This window comes from Oncorhynchus clarkii, chromosome 7 (assembly GCF_045791955.1).
Source record: "Oncorhynchus clarkii lewisi isolate Uvic-CL-2024 chromosome 7, UVic_Ocla_1.0, whole genome shotgun sequence".
Lineage (NCBI taxonomy): Eukaryota > Metazoa > Chordata > Actinopteri > Salmoniformes > Salmonidae > Oncorhynchus > Oncorhynchus clarkii.
The window spans coordinates 7,719,771-7,738,971 of NC_092153.1; the positions used below are offsets into that span (position 1 = coordinate 7,719,771).

General features: G+C 42.8%; 1 protein-coding gene across 1 annotated transcript; it reads right to left on the reverse strand.

Moving 5' to 3' along the window:
- Positions 1–2,616: 2,616 nt before the first annotated feature.
- Positions 2,617–14,346, reverse strand: LOC139412828 (sodium/potassium-transporting ATPase subunit beta-233-like). The gene is made up of 6 exons (XM_071159558.1): positions 14,006–14,346; positions 7,431–7,559; positions 5,458–5,613; positions 4,654–4,838; positions 4,348–4,431; positions 2,617–4,073 (listed from the first exon to the last, which is right to left on the reverse strand). Exons 1-6 carry the CDS (start codon positions 14,094–14,096, stop codon positions 3,813–3,815), a joined length of 906 nt encoding a protein of 301 aa, XP_071015659.1. The 5' UTR covers positions 14,097–14,346; the 3' UTR covers positions 2,617–3,812.
- Positions 14,347–19,201: the final 4,855 nt, after the last annotated feature.

Sequence of the window (19,201 nt, forward strand, 5' to 3'; positions counted from 1 at the left end):
GTCTCGTGATGTATCTCCATACAGGAGCCTGAAACAGAACCCCACTGTTGGGCCGCTGCCTCTCCTGTCCTGGTCACCCCGGCTACTTAATGTAATTACAGAAAGGGAAGCTAGCCAGGTCTCAACATGCAGTCAGGGACTATGTTAAAAATGATACCCTATACCCTATACAGTGCACTACTTTTGACCAGGGATAGTGCACTATATAGGTAATAGGGTACGATTTCAGATGCAAGCAGGCATTCAGTTCACCAGTCAGTCTACGCTGCCTGGACACCCTCACCCTGGCCCTGTCACAGCATTACTGAGACGGTTGGAAAATGCACCGTCACTCCACTCCTCATTTGAGGTCCCGGTGGCAAACACACAGGGCACCCATTCATGAAAGCCTTTCTGATGGAAAACCCAAATAGAGTTGCTGGGATTAAGTTTCAGCTGCTGCGTGTGTTAGAGACAAACTCCAAGAGGAGGAACCTGCGGTGGTGGAGTAACTGACAAATGAGGAAGGTAGGCCTGAGGAAGGAAACACTTCAACTACTCAATATGGCTGTCATCCCTCAGATTACTGTGTTGTACTTGACTTGAAGATTGCTCACAACAACCTCAATGTTTATTTAAGACAAGCTATATCGCTTCTGATAAAACTAGAACCAGAGCCAAACTGTATCAGAGTCCAATTCAATCCCCAAAGTTCAGCTTTATAGCGTGATTGAAATTTAAAGGCAATGTTCCCGCTTTAGCGGAGACTGCATTCGCGGGAAACGCTGCACGTCGGCTCTATCGGAAATGACCTTCACATTTCTATAGCTGAATCAGCTTTCCATATTGAATAGTTCAAAGCTAGCCTTTCTGTAGTCCAAGATGAACTCTTAATTAAGGAGCCTACCTTTACTCCTTCAGGTCCCAGGACCTTCTGTTATCTTCTGAGGTAGACTGGCTCAAAACAGCCAAATACTTCATTTAAATGTGAATGGATTATTAATGGCGATCCGGTTCTAGAAACATTAAGTAATTTACTTACTAATTTCACAAATACAAAATATAGAATTACTGTACATCACAGGAGGCTGCTGAGGGGAGGTCGGCTCATAATAATGGTTGGAACGGCGCGGATGGAATGGCATCAAACCCCTGGAAACCATGTGTTTGGTGTATTTGATACCATTCCACTTCAGCCATTACCACAAGCCCGTTCTCCCCAATTAAGGAGCCACCAACCTCCTGTGCTGTACACTGTTTTAACAGGCTTTATGACAGTTGCAGCCGACAGTATTTGTCAGTTACAACACGTTTCTGGAGGACTTCTTCCAATACACACAGGTGTTCGGCGCATGCTAGATAACTCATTAGCACAGGTGGTCCCTCTGTCTTCCATCATTACTTTGGTAAACACGCGCTGTAACCTGGCGATATGGCCATGTGGGAACACTAATCCTAACCCTATAAAGGTGTTTATCAATTTACCTTTTTGTTTTTATAAAATCATTTCTTGCTGATATGAAAGATGAGGTCCTGATGAGTGTTAATGTTCAGACCAAGTGTTGGGGCTCTTAAAACTCCCCAATACAGAAGACACCTTCGTCCAATGACTTGTGTACAGAAATGGACCTGAGAGTCATGACCAAGGACTAGTCCTTTCCACATTGGCTCTCGAGTGGCGCAGCGGTCTAAGGCACTGCATCTCAGTAGTTAAATAAAACATATTTTTTTTAAAGAATGAGCAGCATGGTTTTAGTCAGTCACCCAGGTGATGTGTCTTAAGCCTGGATGCTAGCTGAGCTGTGGTAGCCATGGCAGTAGTCTCTCAGGAGAGGAGCTGCGATAACCACGGCAGTCTCTCAGGAGATGAGCTGTGGTAACCATGGCAACTGAGGCTAGTAGTGAGAAAAAAAACCATAATATCCCTTACTTAGCATTGACAGCTCTCTGTAACATCCTTGATTTGTAGGTGGTTTGTAGTCTTTTCCAAGCCGACAACGCAACAACAAAAAATAATCATTTGACAAGCGGTTTCTCTATTGTCACGTTGTTGCAAAGAAAAAAAAACCACAAAAACAGGTCAAATCAAATCTTCTGAAATTCACCGAGTTGACCTTGACAGTCATTAGCAATAGGAAAACATAGGAAGGGCAGATGCACCAAGGGGAGCTGGTTTGGCAGCACTTATTCCTCCCTGATCTGTTAGCATCTGGTTAGAGTTGATGAGGAGTCCGTTTGGATGAAGATGGTCTCCTTTTAATTAAGGGCATTTCAAATCTAACAAGTGTTTTTGCAGGGTTTAAAATACATAAACAACCCTTTTCATTGACAATCCTCACTACTCTCTGAACACTAGCTACTACCAGACTGTTTCACTGAACAATCCCAGACTAGGGTAGGAATACAACGGTCTGATGTGGTTCCATTTCCATCGTCACTGATCTGAAAGGACAGGGAAGGTCACAGCAATAAAGCAGAGGTCATCGCTAGGGGGTTGTCCTTTCACCTGTGCTGTTCTTTCAGATCAGTGCATATTGAAAGGAAAGGAGACAAGGAGAGGACTCCACTTTAGACTAGTGCGGTGTGTCCTTACAGCGGGGTATTGGTCTTGTTTGAGAGAGACTGGAATAAAGAAAGTTGTGTTTTCATCATTTTATTTCAGGTTTTTTTCTTACTGGGATTAAATAAATGACAAGAGCGGGATGAGAACTCCTGATAACGTGACTGATGTTAGACATTGACGTTTAGCACTTAACATCGACAAGAAATCCTAAAAACACGGGGTACAGCACTGCTTCTGATAAGATTCTCAACTTGGACCAGTGACTTTGGTATTGTATTTATACATTACACTTTTCTGCAGAAAAAAATTAAATTAAAAAAAGTACAACCACATAAATATAAAACTCCTTCCACCATGTAAAATGGCTAAAACATTCATCAGAAAGTTACACCACGTTGTGAGATGTCGTAATTGAGCAAAACAATCATCTTTAAAAAGCAGAGTTAGCACCGTTGCCGTACAACAGGCAAAAGTAGCCCAACAACCCGGAGACACAACTCGACATTAAGAGTGAATCAAACAGAACGAAAGGAAGTAAAAGCCTGAAACAATAGCGTAATAAAACCCTTATCCCACATTTAAGTGATTCTAAAAGAAAAGCGATGTGAAAATTCTCACAATCAATCAGACAAAGGCAAAATAAGGAAAGAGTAGGCCTAGTTCCCTGGAGTGCAGCCTTTTTCCTCACACGGGTCAGAAGAGATCAGAGAGTACCGTGTCAATATTTTTAAATTATTAAGTATTCATATATAGTATATACACATCTTGGACTGCTAAAGCTTGCTCACATAAGTAAACAGGTTACAACATGGCTTGGAAAGGACCAATGTATGCGACTACTGCACTGTACACTCCAAAAATATGTATAGAAACCACACAAGGCAGCAATACGGAGGGGGACAAAACACTGCTCGCTACACATCAGTAGTGGAATTACAATTTACAGTCATAAATGAAACATGTCCCCATGGCTCAAGGAATATTATTCATTTACAGTAGAATAAATACTTGATGCTATTGCTACTCCTCCTGCGACTTACATTCTAACTCTAGACAGAAGCAGAGAAGCCAGTGTAAAGCAGACAGATGAAGTGTCGTCCCGTATGTTATGACTTTTGTTCAAGACTAGTTGTGATTTTTTATTTTTTTTTTAAACTTAACTTCGTATTTCCACCCCAACTCCCTTTCCTAAATTATTTTGTTACTTTTGAGAAATGGTTGGGGAGGGAGAGGGGGCTGGAGAGAAAAAATGCTATGAACCTAACTGTGGTCATAAGTTGGTGACAGTGAATTTAACGTCAAATTTTCCTTGGAACTTGTCCTTCTCGCTGTAGCCAATGTTCTCTCCGTAGGCTCTGCACTCGATGCGCAGCTCGGTGTTCATGGTGAGGTTGACGAACTGGAGGGCCACTAGGGGCTGCAGGTACTGGGGGTGAAGCAGCTTGCCGTAGTAAGGGTAATACTGGAGGGGGAAACCTTCCCCAATGCCGTAGTACTTCACCTCACCCATCTTACCGGCGTCCTCCTCTCTCTGCAAAGAGATTGGGTGAGACAGTCAGAAGGAGAAAGACGGTGCTATTTTGGTCATTCTGACATCTGACCTTCACCCAGAAACACATTTACAATGCCTGGTTTAGTGACGGAATGGGGACTATTCCTCTAAAGCAATTCTAGAATTGCTAGAATGAACATTCCCCATTCAAGTAAACATTCCCTTAGGCTTCAATGTTGCTTTACTGACTACTGTCAACTGACATTGGAATGATCAATTGTGATTTGATGTTGTTCCATCTAATTCTGTCTACCTTGTTGGTGCAGAAGATGGGCATGACGTTGGGCTGGACCTTGGTCTGGGCTCCCTCAGGGATGCTTTCATTGGAGCTGGGGGGCTGAAAGAATGGAGGCCAGGTACACAGTGAGGAAGGAGGCAAAACAATCTGCTAAAAACAGTAACACTTTTACCTAAGAAAGTTTATGTAGATTTTGTATTCAATAATGTACTACTACTTTGGGGGAAATATGCATAAACTAACAACCAGGGGCCACTGGAAATATCACAGTGACCAGTTTGTACAAGAGGTCAACTTTTCATATGTCCTTAGGATATTTACCCGTGGCCTGAAGTTGACGATCCTGTTGAGCTTGACGATCAGGCAGGGTTTTCCTTCCTTGAAGCCAAAGTCTCTGTCTTCCATGCCGGAGCAAGGCCCAAGCCAGCTCCTCTGGAAGCGACAGGCCTTCCTGATCCCCACATCACTCTCCAGGTCACCACGGTTCTTATAGTCTTCCGGTTGCTCTGAAGGCAGGAGGAGGAGAAATCAAAAATAAACAACTGAGCACAGGAAGCCACAGCTGCTCGCTTCAACTAATTCATCAAAAACAAATTACAAAAAAACACCTTCTCTCTGAAGCCAATACACAATTCCATTCCATGTCCTGGACACTTAGTTCCTATCCCACCTGATGTTAGACCGTCAGAAAGGATTCAATAAGCAAAATGCTAGAAGATGATAGTACCACCTCCATCTAAGTAGAGCTTCCACCACACTGAGCACCTCTTAGGTCTGTGTCATGGCAGCCGGTAGGACTAGGAGCTAGGGCTAGGACTAGGAGCTAGGAGTAGGACTAGGAGCTAGGGGTAGGACTAGCAGCTAGGGCTAGGACTAGTGGTAGGACTAGGAGCTGGGGGTAGGACTAGGAGCTGGGGGTAGGACTAGGAGCTGGGGGTAGGACTAGGAGCTAGAGGGTAGGACTAGGAGCTAGAGGGTAGGACTAGGAGCTAGAGGGTAGGACTAGGAGCTAGAGGGTAGGACTAGGAGCTGGGGGTAGGACTAGGAGCTAGAGGGTAGGACTAGGAGCTAGAGGGTAGGACTAGGAGCTAGAGGGTAGAGAGCGGAATGGAACAGTTCCTATACCTCCACAATCCTCGTATTTCATCTGGTCCCGCTGTTTGTCGTCGTCGTACATAACCAGGAACTCTCGCATGGCCTTGGTGTAAGTCAAGTAGGTCTCCACATCATTCAAATTGAAGGCGATCTCGGATTTGTCGGAGCGTGGGGTGTGTGACAGGCCTGAGAACAGACAGTCACCATCAGTTTTAATGTTACAGAAGTGAAGTACTATTAGCAATACACACTTATAATAGGACAATAATGTTTCAGTGGACTTGTGGCCATTCTATTTACACTAACTCACAACAGTACTGAGTATGAAACCAGTTAAGAACAGTCAGTGTAATTTGCTTCCTAATGAAGTCTTTCAGTGAGGCAGTCATCCTTCGAAGAGTCCACACTTTGGAAAACAGTCTTGAAGAGGAAGACAAGGTGAATCCCTGTCATTGTTCTTAGCAGGAAAGACGGGTCAGTAAAAGGGAAAAGCCCATTTCAAACAAAAGACAACTGTCTCTACGCTACGACACAAGATCCAAAACACGTCCACCCCCATTCTCTTCTACTTCCTTATTTACAACCAGCCCAGCCCCCACACTAAGTTCCATCTTTCATGACCAGAAAACTAAAGAGAACTAACTGGACTGAGTGAGGTGAGGAGTCTGAAGAGAGTAATGCTTCTCTTCTCTTTCTGCTTGTTAGAGCCATCAGGTGTCCTCTTCGTTGTGAAGACATGGCCCAGTTATCAGGCCTCCTGTGGAAAGTAACGCACTATCAACGCCTAGCTACCTCTCCTAATGGAGGTTCCCCGAGCAGACCATGGCTATATATACCCGGACAGACATGACTGGGATACTAGCTTTAGACCCAATTCAAATGCAGCTTACATGTCTTTGACAATGTCATGGTTGAAAACACCAACAGGAAAGGGTTAATGCTCTGTGGAAGGGCACTGGTGCTGTGGGATTGGGTTGTGTTGTGTAAGGGGAGAAAATAAAGTAGAGAATAGCATCTGCCGTTGACAGTTTACCACAGAGCTCTCCCTGGTAAAGGAAGCGAGCAATGTCTACCAGAACTTCACGGTCTGTTTTAACTCTAGTCAAAGGCATCAGGAGAGAGCTCTGTTAGGGGACCACACTGTAAAGTTCACAATTAGCACTTCTCCCTCCATTTCACACCCACGTAATCAGAACAGACTCCAGCGAAACTGACTAAGCCTCTCAGAAAGAGGAAACTGTGGAGAAAGACATGAAATATGCAACGTCCAATAATGGGAAACGGGAACAGTTCTCGTTCTTTAAACACTACACTCCCTAACAAATTGGGAAGAGAGGCCTCTGCCCATGTGGGAGGCCTTTAGGGGAATTAATTGCGACACTTGACCGACCCACTACCTACACCAAAATGTCCAATACGACATGAGCATTTAAACAGTAGGAAAACAGTAAAACGTCAAGGATTCAGTTCACTACTAGACCAGAGTTCATTTTGACAGAAGCACTTCTGTTCATCTTTGTTATTGGATGTAAGCATACTCCTGTACAAGCTATAGCCTAAATGAGCCAGGGCCATAAACACTGAACCAGTATCAAAATAGTTCCACATGCTGCATGCATGGATGACACCCACCGTTTACTTGAAAGACAAGAGTCCTCTGTGTCGGACCTCAAAACGGTACTGTGCCGGCCTGCTCTCTGGCCCATACAGTGCTAATGTCAATTCAGCTGATATCTCACAGTGGGACTCCCTTAACGAGTTAAAGTGTGAAATTCAATAAGAGGATATTTGACGGACATAACCCACCCCTCTGAGATATACAAACATGCATGTTAGACTCTGGCTGCAGCCCAAATTGCATCCTATTCCCTACAGAGTGCACTACTTTGACCAGTGGGTAGGGAATAGGGTGCCAATTCAAACAAAGCCACTGTGGTTGGACACCATCTCTTATCCCCAGGCAGCAGTAGTGGCTCAGTGTCTAGTGTTCAGTGATACCTTACCTGGGGGAGCAACTCTGTCTTGCCAGGTGGGTTTGTAGTTACTGAGGGTGAGAAGCAAGGCCTGGATGGTGCCGATGAATACTCCAGCCAGAAAAGCATAGAAGATTAAGTAGAACCCTAGAATCTTAACTGTAAAAGGAGAGAGAGAGAAATGGGTCATCACCATGCAAAAGATGTGGAGGACAGATGATTGTGACATACCTTTCTTTCCTTTAAAAAAAAAGTACAAACACCAGTGATGCCGTGAAATTAAGATCTGGTTGTTATGTTGTTGACAAGGTCCATTTCCACTCATTTAATTGAGTCATACAAAAAGCACATACAGAACTCCAGCATTCCGCAATTGTAGAATGTTAAATCTGCCCTGAAAAACAAGGAACATTCCCCATAATGAAGTCCTAAGTCCAACCTTAGTATTACTGCAGTACTTAAGAATCTGCTCTAGTTATTAAGAATCTGCTCAAGTCAACACAACCCTGCCACCCTAACCAGCCCTGCAGAGCCAGTGTGTACAGTACGCTAAACACAGCAGACATGCAGACTGTGGATCCCCACTTTCATTTTTTGACTGTAGTGTTTGTGGAGTTGGGGACTTAAAATGCATACCATTTTAATATAAATACATAAGCAATGTCTTGCACCACAAAGTGAAACAAGAAGGGTACAGCTTAAGAAAGAGAAACAGCAAGTCTGCCTACTGTGTCGTCAGAAGAGTGTTTCCTCAGTGTTCCAATTCCAACTGGACCAATTCAATCTCATGCGTGTCTATCCTATCGTCAAACCGCAATAGACTGCCCAGTCATTGCCCATTGCACCACAACACATTAAAAATTAGATAAATAGATTGGCTGGCTCTACTACTAATCCAAGCCCACCTGATTTCTACTTTAAGCTTCCTGGTCCGTACACAGACTATCCATAACTGGAATGAGTCCCAAATGGCACCCTATTCCCCATGTAGTGCCCTGGTCAAAAGAAGTGTACGATATAGGGGAAAAGGGTGCCATTTGGGATGCACACCTGGGCTCAGTGACACCTATACAGGTAGAATGCATGCAAACAAAGCAGCCCGTGTCTCCTATGGAGGGAGCAGGAGGTGACCTAACCACAAAGCTCCTGTTCCAAATAGTAATCCACCTATAACAGTAGACATCGTCTTGACTCTTCACTGAGGGCAGGAAAATGAAGTGTAACCAGTAGATCATACAGTAGTAGCCAGGAGAACAACAACTTCAGGCTTCAGAGTAAATCAAATTGTCAAAATCGCTTTTGGTTGCTCTTAAACTCAGAACCCAGAAACAAATCTCAAGCTAGCTACTCAGCTTTAATTGTTAGGCCTGTCACAAGAGACTAGGTTGCTCTAAAAATAGTGCCCACATCGCAGATAATTTATTAGTCTTAATACATTCAGGTCCCAATAACAATGGGGGCAGTCTGCATGCTCAGCTTTTATACAAAACCGAGATACTACCCAGCTGGCACATAACGTCCTGAGAACCATACAGTATGTTTCTTAGAGCTTGGTGAGAGTGTGGTTGTGCTATGGTTATTTTACATACAACCTTCCCACAACATTCTGGGAATGGTGCAGGATACCCAGCTAGTATATAACATTCTGAGAACCATATGTTTCTTAGGTGGGAATTTCAGTACCTCAGTTGAACTTTTCCTCATGGTTCTATTTAAAAAAGTAATGTTCTCAAATTGTTTAGAGAATGTTCAATTTAGGGGCACTGTTGCAGAAATCACATCGCCTTTTCCTGGTTGCTAAAATAGTTTGCGACGAAACAAGCAAGCATAGTGTAGAGAATCATTGTACCATCTAAACCTCCCAGATTACAGTTCCTAGGGCTTCCACTAGATGTCAGTCTTTAGAAAGAGTTTCAGGCTTTTTATTTAATTTAAATGAGCTAGAATTTGTTGTTTTTGTAAATGGCTCCCATTTTGGCTGTAGTGTTTGTAGCGCGTTCCGGTGAGTGCATGTACTTCGTTGTTTATCTCCGGTAATGACAGTACTATTCTGTCTTAAATTGTATTGTTTATTCACATATTAGGGTACCTGAGGTTTGATTAGAAACGTTGTTTGACTTGTTTTGAAGAAGTTTATTGGTAACTTACGGGATTCATTTGTATGCATTTTGAACGAGGGAAACCGGTGGATTACTGAGTCAAGCGCGCCAAATAAACTAACTTTTTTGGGATATAAAGGACTTTATCGAACAAAATGACCATTTGTTATGTAGCTGGGACCCTTGTGATTGCAACCAGATGAAGATCTTCAAAGGTAAGTGATTTATTTTTTAATCGCTATTTCTGACTTTCGTGACGCCTCTGCTTGGTTGGAAAGTATGTATGTAATGCTCTTGTATGCGGAGCGCTGTCCTCAGATAATCACATGGTGTGCTTTCGCCGTAAAGCCTTTTTGAAATTTGACAAAGCGGCTGGATTAACAAGAAGTTAAGCTTTTAACTGATGTAGGACACTTGTATTTTCATGAATGTTTAATATTACGATGTGTCATTTGAATTTCGCGCTCTGCAATTTCACAGGATGTTGGCCAGATGGGACGCTAGCGTCCCAATGATCCGCAAGAAGTTAAAATGGAGGTTTGTTTAAATAGACTAAAGTGAACAGCTTTGTATGAGTAAAAAAAATGCATGCTAGCTGCACTAATTCCATGGCTAGAGAACAGAAGATCATAGGGTCAAATCTCACTGACAACGTGCCACAATACATTTTTTTTCTTTAAGTTTTGCATTTGAATGATTAATGCCTAAGAAAATGAATTCACATGTGTCTGATCTGTGCTTGGAGTTCAACACAGTTAAGCTAGCAGTGTTACTCTTATTGAAACATGTTCTTAGAATGTTATTTAATTACCTTCAAATAACCTAGAATTTCCATTCTCAGAACATTAATAAAACCTTCCAGGAAAACTTCCAGGGAACCATAGAACATTCACAGAACCTCCCTACAACCTTAAAAAGAAAATATATACATTCCCAGAACATGTGAACTGTTCACTTCCGTTCTCAGAACATTTGTTTTTCAGTTTTACAGGTCAGGAAACATTATTTCGTAATCAGAACCAATGGGACACCAAAAACTTAACGTTCCCACAACTTCCAAGGAACCAAAATGTGCTAGCTGGGATATGCATAAAACCAGCACAGGTATACAGGTCCAGAATGAGAAATCATAGGCCCGGGGTTTTGGTATATTGAAATCTGCAAAAGGCAAACCAACAGCCCCAACCAACCATAGAATTATAATCCATAAATGGCAGGTCTCACTAACGTCAGGACTAGCATTCATTGCTAGTGTACCCTTGAATGTAACAATCAGTCAAAGTGTACCCTTGAATTTAACAGTCAGTCAAATTGCCAAAGTAAGACGTTACGAAACCCTTCTATGGATTATAGGTCTATGGCCGCAACTGTACATTTGGAGCACGCTGCCCAAACTGCAGCCTTCCCGACTCTAGGTATACCGCTAACTGCCAAAATAAAGGAAACACTTAAGTAAACGAGGGATACAAAGTACATCTTATGGTGTGGGGTGCATTTTTCTGGCATGGATAGGTCCACCTGTAGAATCTATGCCAAGGCGCATTGAATCTGTTCTGGCAGCTCGTGGTGACCCAACACCCTTTATGTTGGCGTTTCCTTTATTTTGGTCTGTGCTCGTGCTAAAACTTAATCCACAGTTGTTTTTTTTTTATAAACTATACATTTTCTGTGGCTAAATTATGCTTTCTGGTGGATTTCAAACATTGAGAGTGGGGCTCCTGTGGTTGGATAAAACATTTTTTATTTTTATTATACAAATACATTTTTAAAAAGCATCTTGGACCCTCTACGGGCTTGGGCCCTGCCCCTGACTCACAATTGACCAGTCACATTTATTTAATTATGCAGTTTATTTGTATTAATCCCCCCCCCCCCGGTTACCCATGTGGGCCTCATACCGCGTCTCCTCCCACCATCTGATGACTAGTAGAGTGGCAGCAGCAGTCTACACTCATTGAGACCGGGCTCGAGTCCTGTGGTTGGCAGTTGCAGTAAAAAGATATACACCACACACACACACACATCTTTTAATATTATTTTTTGTAAAACAACTTAATATTATTTTGCTTCCTCTTGGCCCCCCCACAGGCTTGGGCCCAGGGACTTCAGCCCCGGTAAGCCCCTGCATTAAGCCAGCCCTGCAGGTACAGTGCATTTTAGTCATTTAGCAGAGGTGCTTATACAGAGCGATTTACGGGAGAAATTATGGTTAAGTGCCCTGCTCAAGGGCACATTGTCAAGATTTTTATGTAGTCGGCTCGGGATTTGAACCAGCAACCTTTGGTTACCATCCGAACGCTCTAAACCGCTAGGTTAACTGCCGCCGAGTCCAGCCATAGTACTAGTACAGTATTAGAATCTCCTCAAGTCACCCCCAACCCTGCTGCCCCCACCAGCCCGCAGAAATACTACTGTATAGGCCTAGTGGTGCCCCAACCCACCAGACCTGCAGAGCTAGTACTGTTTTGGCCTAGTGGTGCATAAGACAATGTCAAAAGGTCACATCTTATATGAGACAGCAGTTCCCTTTCAATCAATTACGCAGGACTTAAGATGTCCTTATAATTTTGCCAAGGAACAGGCGACATCACAACCACCCAGTGTCTTATCCAGATCATGCGTTTTCCCTGATCACAATTGGCCGGTACAAGGGTGCATACATTATCCATATTATAGACGAGGGTTCAATATCTCCTCTCTCTCCATGCATCACACCAGATAAAACATGTTCTTGCATTGTAGACCGATTAAATGAATCATGCAAGTGGCCGAATGGAGACGAGTCATCATTAAAGTCATGGATAGCGTCACACACATTGTACAAAATTATGCACCACTTAAATTGGATGGATGAGGAGCACCAGTGTTGGTTGGAGACATGTTGAATGGGTGGGTTTGGGGTAGTGGGGTTGGAGACATGTTGAATGGGTGGGTTTGGGGTAGTGGGGTTGGAGACATGTTGAATGGGTGGGTTTGGGGTAGTGGGGTTGGAGACATGTTGAATGGGTGGGTTTGGGGTAGTGGGGTTGGAGACATGTTGAATGGGTGGGTTTGGGGTAGTGGGGTTGGAGACATGTTGAATGGGTGGGTTTGGGGTAGTGGGGTTGGAGACATGTTGAATGGGTGGGTTTGGGGTAGTGGGGTTGGAGACATGTTGAATGGGTGGGTTTGGGGTAGTGGGGTTGGAGACATGTTGAATGGGTGGGTTTGGGGTAGTGGGGTTGGAGACATGTTGAATGGGTGGGTTTGGGGTAGTGGGGTTGGAGACATGTTGAATGGGTGGGTTTGGGGTAGTGGGGTTGGAGACATGTTGAATGGGTGGGTTTGGGGTAGTGGGGTTGGAGGCTCACTTCTTTATGTTCCCTTCTCATTTTATTGAACTGAATATTAAATGATATGTTGTGCTTGTAACCCCCCCACCAAACAAGAAAAATGACAAAATAAAAAAATATGGTCACCACAAAAATGAAAAGATCCAAAACGAGTTTTGGCCTTGAGATAATACACACAAAACAGTTGAAGTAAATGACCAAACCAACCAACTTGAGGGCGTTAGGTAAATAAGCAAAATTGCAACATGAATTGTCGCTCAGCTGGTCATCCTCTGAATACCGAAAATGTCGGGTAGTTGTGTGACATTGAGACGAGGGAAGACATGGGTGCAGATAGAAACGAGAAAAGTAAAATGAGTCTAGTTAATACATTTCCATTGTTAATTAAAGTGACACAGTATCCACATCGAATAGTAACACAAGATGGAATGTCCTCTCAATAATTCCAAGTAGGCCCCATCACCTTGAATCACCTTGGACTTTGTGGGGTGATGATGCATTTTTAACCCTTTGATTGTGTCATTTTACATTGGAAATTAAACTAAGTCTCTACAGCATGTACATATGGTGTAATTCAATCCTAATACTTATAGATCATGTCACTGCGATGGAGAGTTCTAGTCTCCTTCCAGGCATAGGCGGCTGCGTCTCTGCAGTGTGATCAACTAGCCTACTGTACTATTAGGATTCGAGCCTTTAGAATAACATGTTCTAATAATGTATTATGCACATTCCCACCACCGTCTTTCAACGACCTATTTGGATTCTCATATTAATTTAAGATGTGCGAACACATCTTTGCTTGGAACAGTCGGTAGGCTGTTATTTTGAATAAGGCAGTAGGTTCCTAGCAAGGACAGTGAAATATGAGCAAAAACTGGTCGCATGTTCACCGTATGCTATTACTCACAACACAGACATGGAGAGCCATGAACAACGAGTGGCGATGGGCAATGATATGGAGTCGGTGACACCGTACCATTGTAGCACACATTGCTGCAAAGTCAAATCAAACAGGTGCTATGCACCAAGATTAAATTAAGACTCGGTGCGTGTTCCATACTGCCCAATAGAAGTTCGATCGTGCCATATGAGATCCATCACAATTTCGATTAAAACCTCCGGCCACAATGGCCAATTACCGTGATCATAAATATCAGAATTGCATACTTACACCAACTCCCCCCTGTGCGTCCACAAAATTCCCCCTTGTCCGAATCCCATACAAACTTCTTCCATCCACCATCGTCTTTATTCGAAGACATTTTCGACTGTGTGGTGCTCTTTCTTTATTCAGTTCCCTTCGCTTCTGTCTGCCGGTCCCTCTCCGGAGTACCAAATTCCAAAAACAGACGGACTTGTACACGGCTTGTTCCTGCGTACTCACTGCACACAGATATATCCCAGTTGCAGTCGACTCCGCCCGAAAACTATTTTAACAAGTCACCCACTAGGAGGGAGGGCCAGCTCTCGCGAATCACAAACGCGCGCCCTCTCTGCGTAATGCTATCGTTTGTGGAGAGTCGGCAGCAGGGTTTTGCTCCACCCCTGGACGTAGTATACGTCAGAATGTCCTTTACGATGCGACCCTGCGATTTCAACAGAAGATAACTCAAATTAATAAAGATTCAGAGGCATAGTACATATATTCACAGCGCCAGCTATACATTACAAATTGCCACCATTGTCTTCATTATCTGGAGACCTAATTCACTCAAACTGGGATTTACAATGTGGGTAAACTTAAAATGTTAAAAATTACAGAAGTATGATGGCCTACCATAATTACTATTCATACTTATATGATCATCTGAGGAAGCCAAGATGACTTGGCCATTCCTCATTAACTCAATTGTAATTGGAGAAAAACACATATGATCCATATCTAGCACATTTGGTTCCCTTGGAAATCGTGGGAACTTATGTTTTTTGTTTAGCTGCAACCTGAGCTTGAAGAGGCGCTGTTGCACCTTCTTCACCACACTATCTGTGTGGATGGACCATTTCAGGTTGTCAGTGATGTACACCCCAAGCTTTTCACCCTCTCCACTGTGGCCATGTCAATGTGGATGGGGGCGTGGTCTCTGCTGTCTCCTAAAGTTCACGATCAGCTCCTTTGTTTTGTTGACGTTGAGGGGGAGGTTATTTTCCTGGCAACACTCCACCAGGGCCCTCACCTCCTCCCTGTAGGCTGTCTCGTTGTTGTTGGTAATCAGGCCTACGACTGTTGTGTTTTCTGCAAACTTGATGATTGAGTTGGAGACGTGCGTGGCCATGCAGTCATGGGTGAACAGGGAGTACAGGAGGGGGCTGAGCATGCACCCTGGTGGGCCCCCGTGTTGACGATCAGCGTAGCGGAGGTGTTGTTGCCTACCTTCACCACCTGGGACCGCCCCGCCAGGAAGTCCAGGACCTAGTTGCACAGGGCGGGATTCAGACATAGGTCACCAAGCTTAGTGATGAGCTTGGAGTGCAATATGGTGTTAAAGGCTGCAGCTGTATTAGATGAACAGCATTCTTACATAGATATTCCTCTTGTTGAGATGGGATAGGGCAGTGTGCAGTGCGATTGCGTCATCCGTGGATCTATTGGGACGATATGCAAATTGTAGTGGGTAAAGGGTGTTGGATAAGGTGGAGGTGATATGATCCTTATCTAGCCTCTCAAAGCAGGTCATGATGACAGAAGTGAGTGTCGTGGGGCGACATTAATTTAGTTCAGTTACCTTCACTTTCTTGGTTACGGGAACAATGGTGGACATCTTGAAGCAAGTCAGGACAACAGACTGGTATAGGGAGAGATTGAATATGTCCTTAAACACTCCAGCCAGCTGGTTAGGGTTAGGAGTTAGGTTAAAGGGCTAAGATTAGGGGAAGGGTTAGATAACATGCTAAGTAGTTGCAAAGCTAAAAAGTAATAAGTAATAAGTAGTTGCTAAAATGTTAAACTTGTCCGTGATGAGATGCAAACACACAACCTTTGAGTTGCTAGATGTCTGCGTTAAACATGCTCCTTTCCTTTTTGCCTTAAGTAACCTACTGTCATACCAAACGCAACATATCATACTCATTTGAGTGTTCCGGATTTACTTAGGCCAATGTCATGGTGCTACGGATTTTAGTGAAATATAATATGTTTTGCTCTGAGACCAGGCTGTTCCTTTTCCTGTTCTAGGAACATTCCATTTCAGTTTGCAGGAAGGTTTTGAAAAAGTTTTATTATGGTTCCTTAAAACTTTTCCTGGGAGGTTTTATTAATGTTGTTCTCTAAATGTTGTGAATGTTTTGAATAAAATTGTTATTTGGAGGTTTTTGAGTAACTTCCTTATAACTTTCACTGAATGTTTGACTAAGACTTTTAATAAAACGGCTATCTTAGGTTAACTGTTTTGAACTACAAGCACAGATAGGACACATGGAAATCATTTGCTTAGTCATTAATCATGCAAACACATCTATTTTTTATGGTGACAGAGCATCAGTGAGTTTGAAACCTATGATCTTCTGTTCTCTATCCATGGAATTAGTCCAGTGTGCCACCAGGATGGCACTTGCCTGCTGTTTATTTATTTAACTCATACAAAGCTGTTCATTTTAGTTTATTCAAACAGACCCCATTCCAAAGGAAATAAGCACTCATTAAGATCAGGTGAGGACAATTACTGAGCGCGGCCGACACACCTTAACATACCTGACAAGAGAGGATAGAGAGAGTTTGTTGTTGCTGAGCACAGAATGTATATGTTTAAAAAAAACATTCTTATAACATTCTTTGAACCTTATTAAAGTTTTCAGAAATTCCCACAGAAGAACGTTGTTTCTTAACATTCTATGAACATTCTAACAACATTACTTAATATAGAACCATGAGGAAACCTGTAGGAAACATTATACTGAAATTCCCACAGAAACCGTTGTTTCTTAACGTTCTCGGAACAATTTGAGAAGATGACTTTAAGTAGAACCATGAATACACTTGTAGGAAGTTACAGTGAAGTACTGAATTCCTACAGAAGACCATTGTTTCTTAACCTTCTCTGAACTATTTGAGAACATTCCCAATGTCAAACCAATTAGAAACGATTCCTAGAACATTCCCAATGTCAAACCAATTAGAAACCATTCCTAGAACATTACCAATGTCAAACCAATTAGAAACCATTCCTAGAACATTACCAATGTCAAACCAATTGGAAACCATTCCTAGAACATTACCAATGTCAAAACAATTGGAACCATTCCTAGAACATTCCCAATGTCAAACCACTTGGAACCATTCCTAGAACATTACCAAAATTGTAACCATGTTAGAACTTTTGGGAAACATTCTGTTAAAGTAATGATATGATTCTGCCCCTGAACAGGCAGTTAACCCACTGTTCCCAGGCCGTCATTGAAAATAAGAATGTGTTCTTAACTGACTTGCCTGGTTAAATAAAGGTAAAATAAATAAAAAAATATGCCAAGAAAACAACTTTTTTCTGTCAACTTACTTAAATGTGTTGAGGATGTTCCAAAGCCAAGCAACTATTCTGTACCATTCCCAGAAAGTTGTGGGAAGGTTGTATGCAAAATAACCATAGGACAACTACGCACTCACCATGCTCTAAGAAACATGTGGTTCTCAGAACGTTATGTGCTAGCTGGGATGTGACCCATACAAAAAATGATTAAAAAGTAATAATAATTTAATCAAATTTTGCTGAAATGTTCAATGGGATTGTGCTGCTTTACTAATAGGTCACTAGCTGTTGTGCAGTGTGAAGTCAGTGTAAAGCACTGCACACAAAGCTCTATGTTATTCAATGTTACACAGGACCCTCCGTATACGCTGCCAGTAGCCATAATCCTCTATGTGTGAATGTAACTGTACCTGCAAGTGGGTGTCAAAAGGACAATTTAATGCTTTACCTAGACAAACACTATCCAGTATTCCCACTATAGGATACATATGTTTATATCATGACTGCTGGGCAGCCACACTATGGCTTTGAGAAACAGTAGGGTGACAATAAGAGAGAGCGAGGGGAAGGTTAAATCTAGAGGTTAGACAAAACAATGATAACACTTCCTATGGACCACCACTAGCCTATTGACCACCACTAGCCTATAGACCACCGCTAGCCTATTGACCACCACTAGCCTATGGACCACCACTTAGCCTATGGACCACCACTAGCGTATTGACCACCTCTAGCCTATGGACCACCACTAGCCTATGGACCACCACTAGCCTATAGACCACCACTAGCCTATTGACCACCTCTAGCCTATTGACCACCACTAGCCTATTGACCACCTCTTGCCCATGGACCACCACTAGCCTATGGACCACCACTAGCCTATGGACCACCACTAGCCTATGGACCACCACTAGCCTATTGACCACCACTAGCCTATTGACCACCACTAGCCTATGCCATTTAAATGACATATCCTCCATAACTTTATCACTGAATAAACCGTTCCATTGGAATGTCATCAAACTGGACACCAGTAGGCCTACTGTATTGAAGCACATCAGGTATAATCTGTCAGATATCCACTCTGGTTTTAGACATGGAGGATATCCTCCCTCCTGTGTTGTTGTGTACATGTACGTGCTGAGGACCACACCCTGGTAGCTTTGCTGTTCCTCTCCCAGGGATAATAAGCTCTGGTTACACACCGCTGCCAAGAGCACATACAACCGAGCTAGCTTTCCCTAGGCTGGATGCCAACACCCCTAACACCCTTCTGAAGGGGGCTCAAGGGTAAAACCTCCCTTCGGTGCCAGAGGCAACGTAATAAGGCAATGCCTCAATTTCATGTTTTGCAAATGGGGTTGGATTTATTTATATGCTTGATTATACTGCTGGACCAGGTGCACATAAACATGTTTGTGTGTGTGTGTGTGTGCGCATGTGTGTGCGTACGTGCATGTGTTTGCACATAAACATGTTTATGTGCGTGTGCACCCACATGAAAAAAATTCTACAGTAAACTATGGTATAAATACTATAGTATTTACTAAAGTGTTTTAGCAGACATTACTGTAGTATTCACTAACGTATTTTAGTTTTATCATCTTTGACATAGAAGTGGGGGCTTCGGGAAATCAACTGAAGAAATACTAAAAGAGCTAATTCTCCATAACCTGTAGGTAGGTAGGTAGGACTGTTGTCTGAACAGATAGTTCAGAGCTTCTGCTTTTTTAAATAAACTGTAGGGAACACAATATTTGGTCTATACTTGGCATGTAGGTTTCTCACTTATGACTGGCACAAATTGGTACATTATTCATCTCATATGTATCTCATATGTATATGTATATACTGTACTCTATATCATCTACTGCATCTTTATGTAATACATGTATCACTAGCCACTT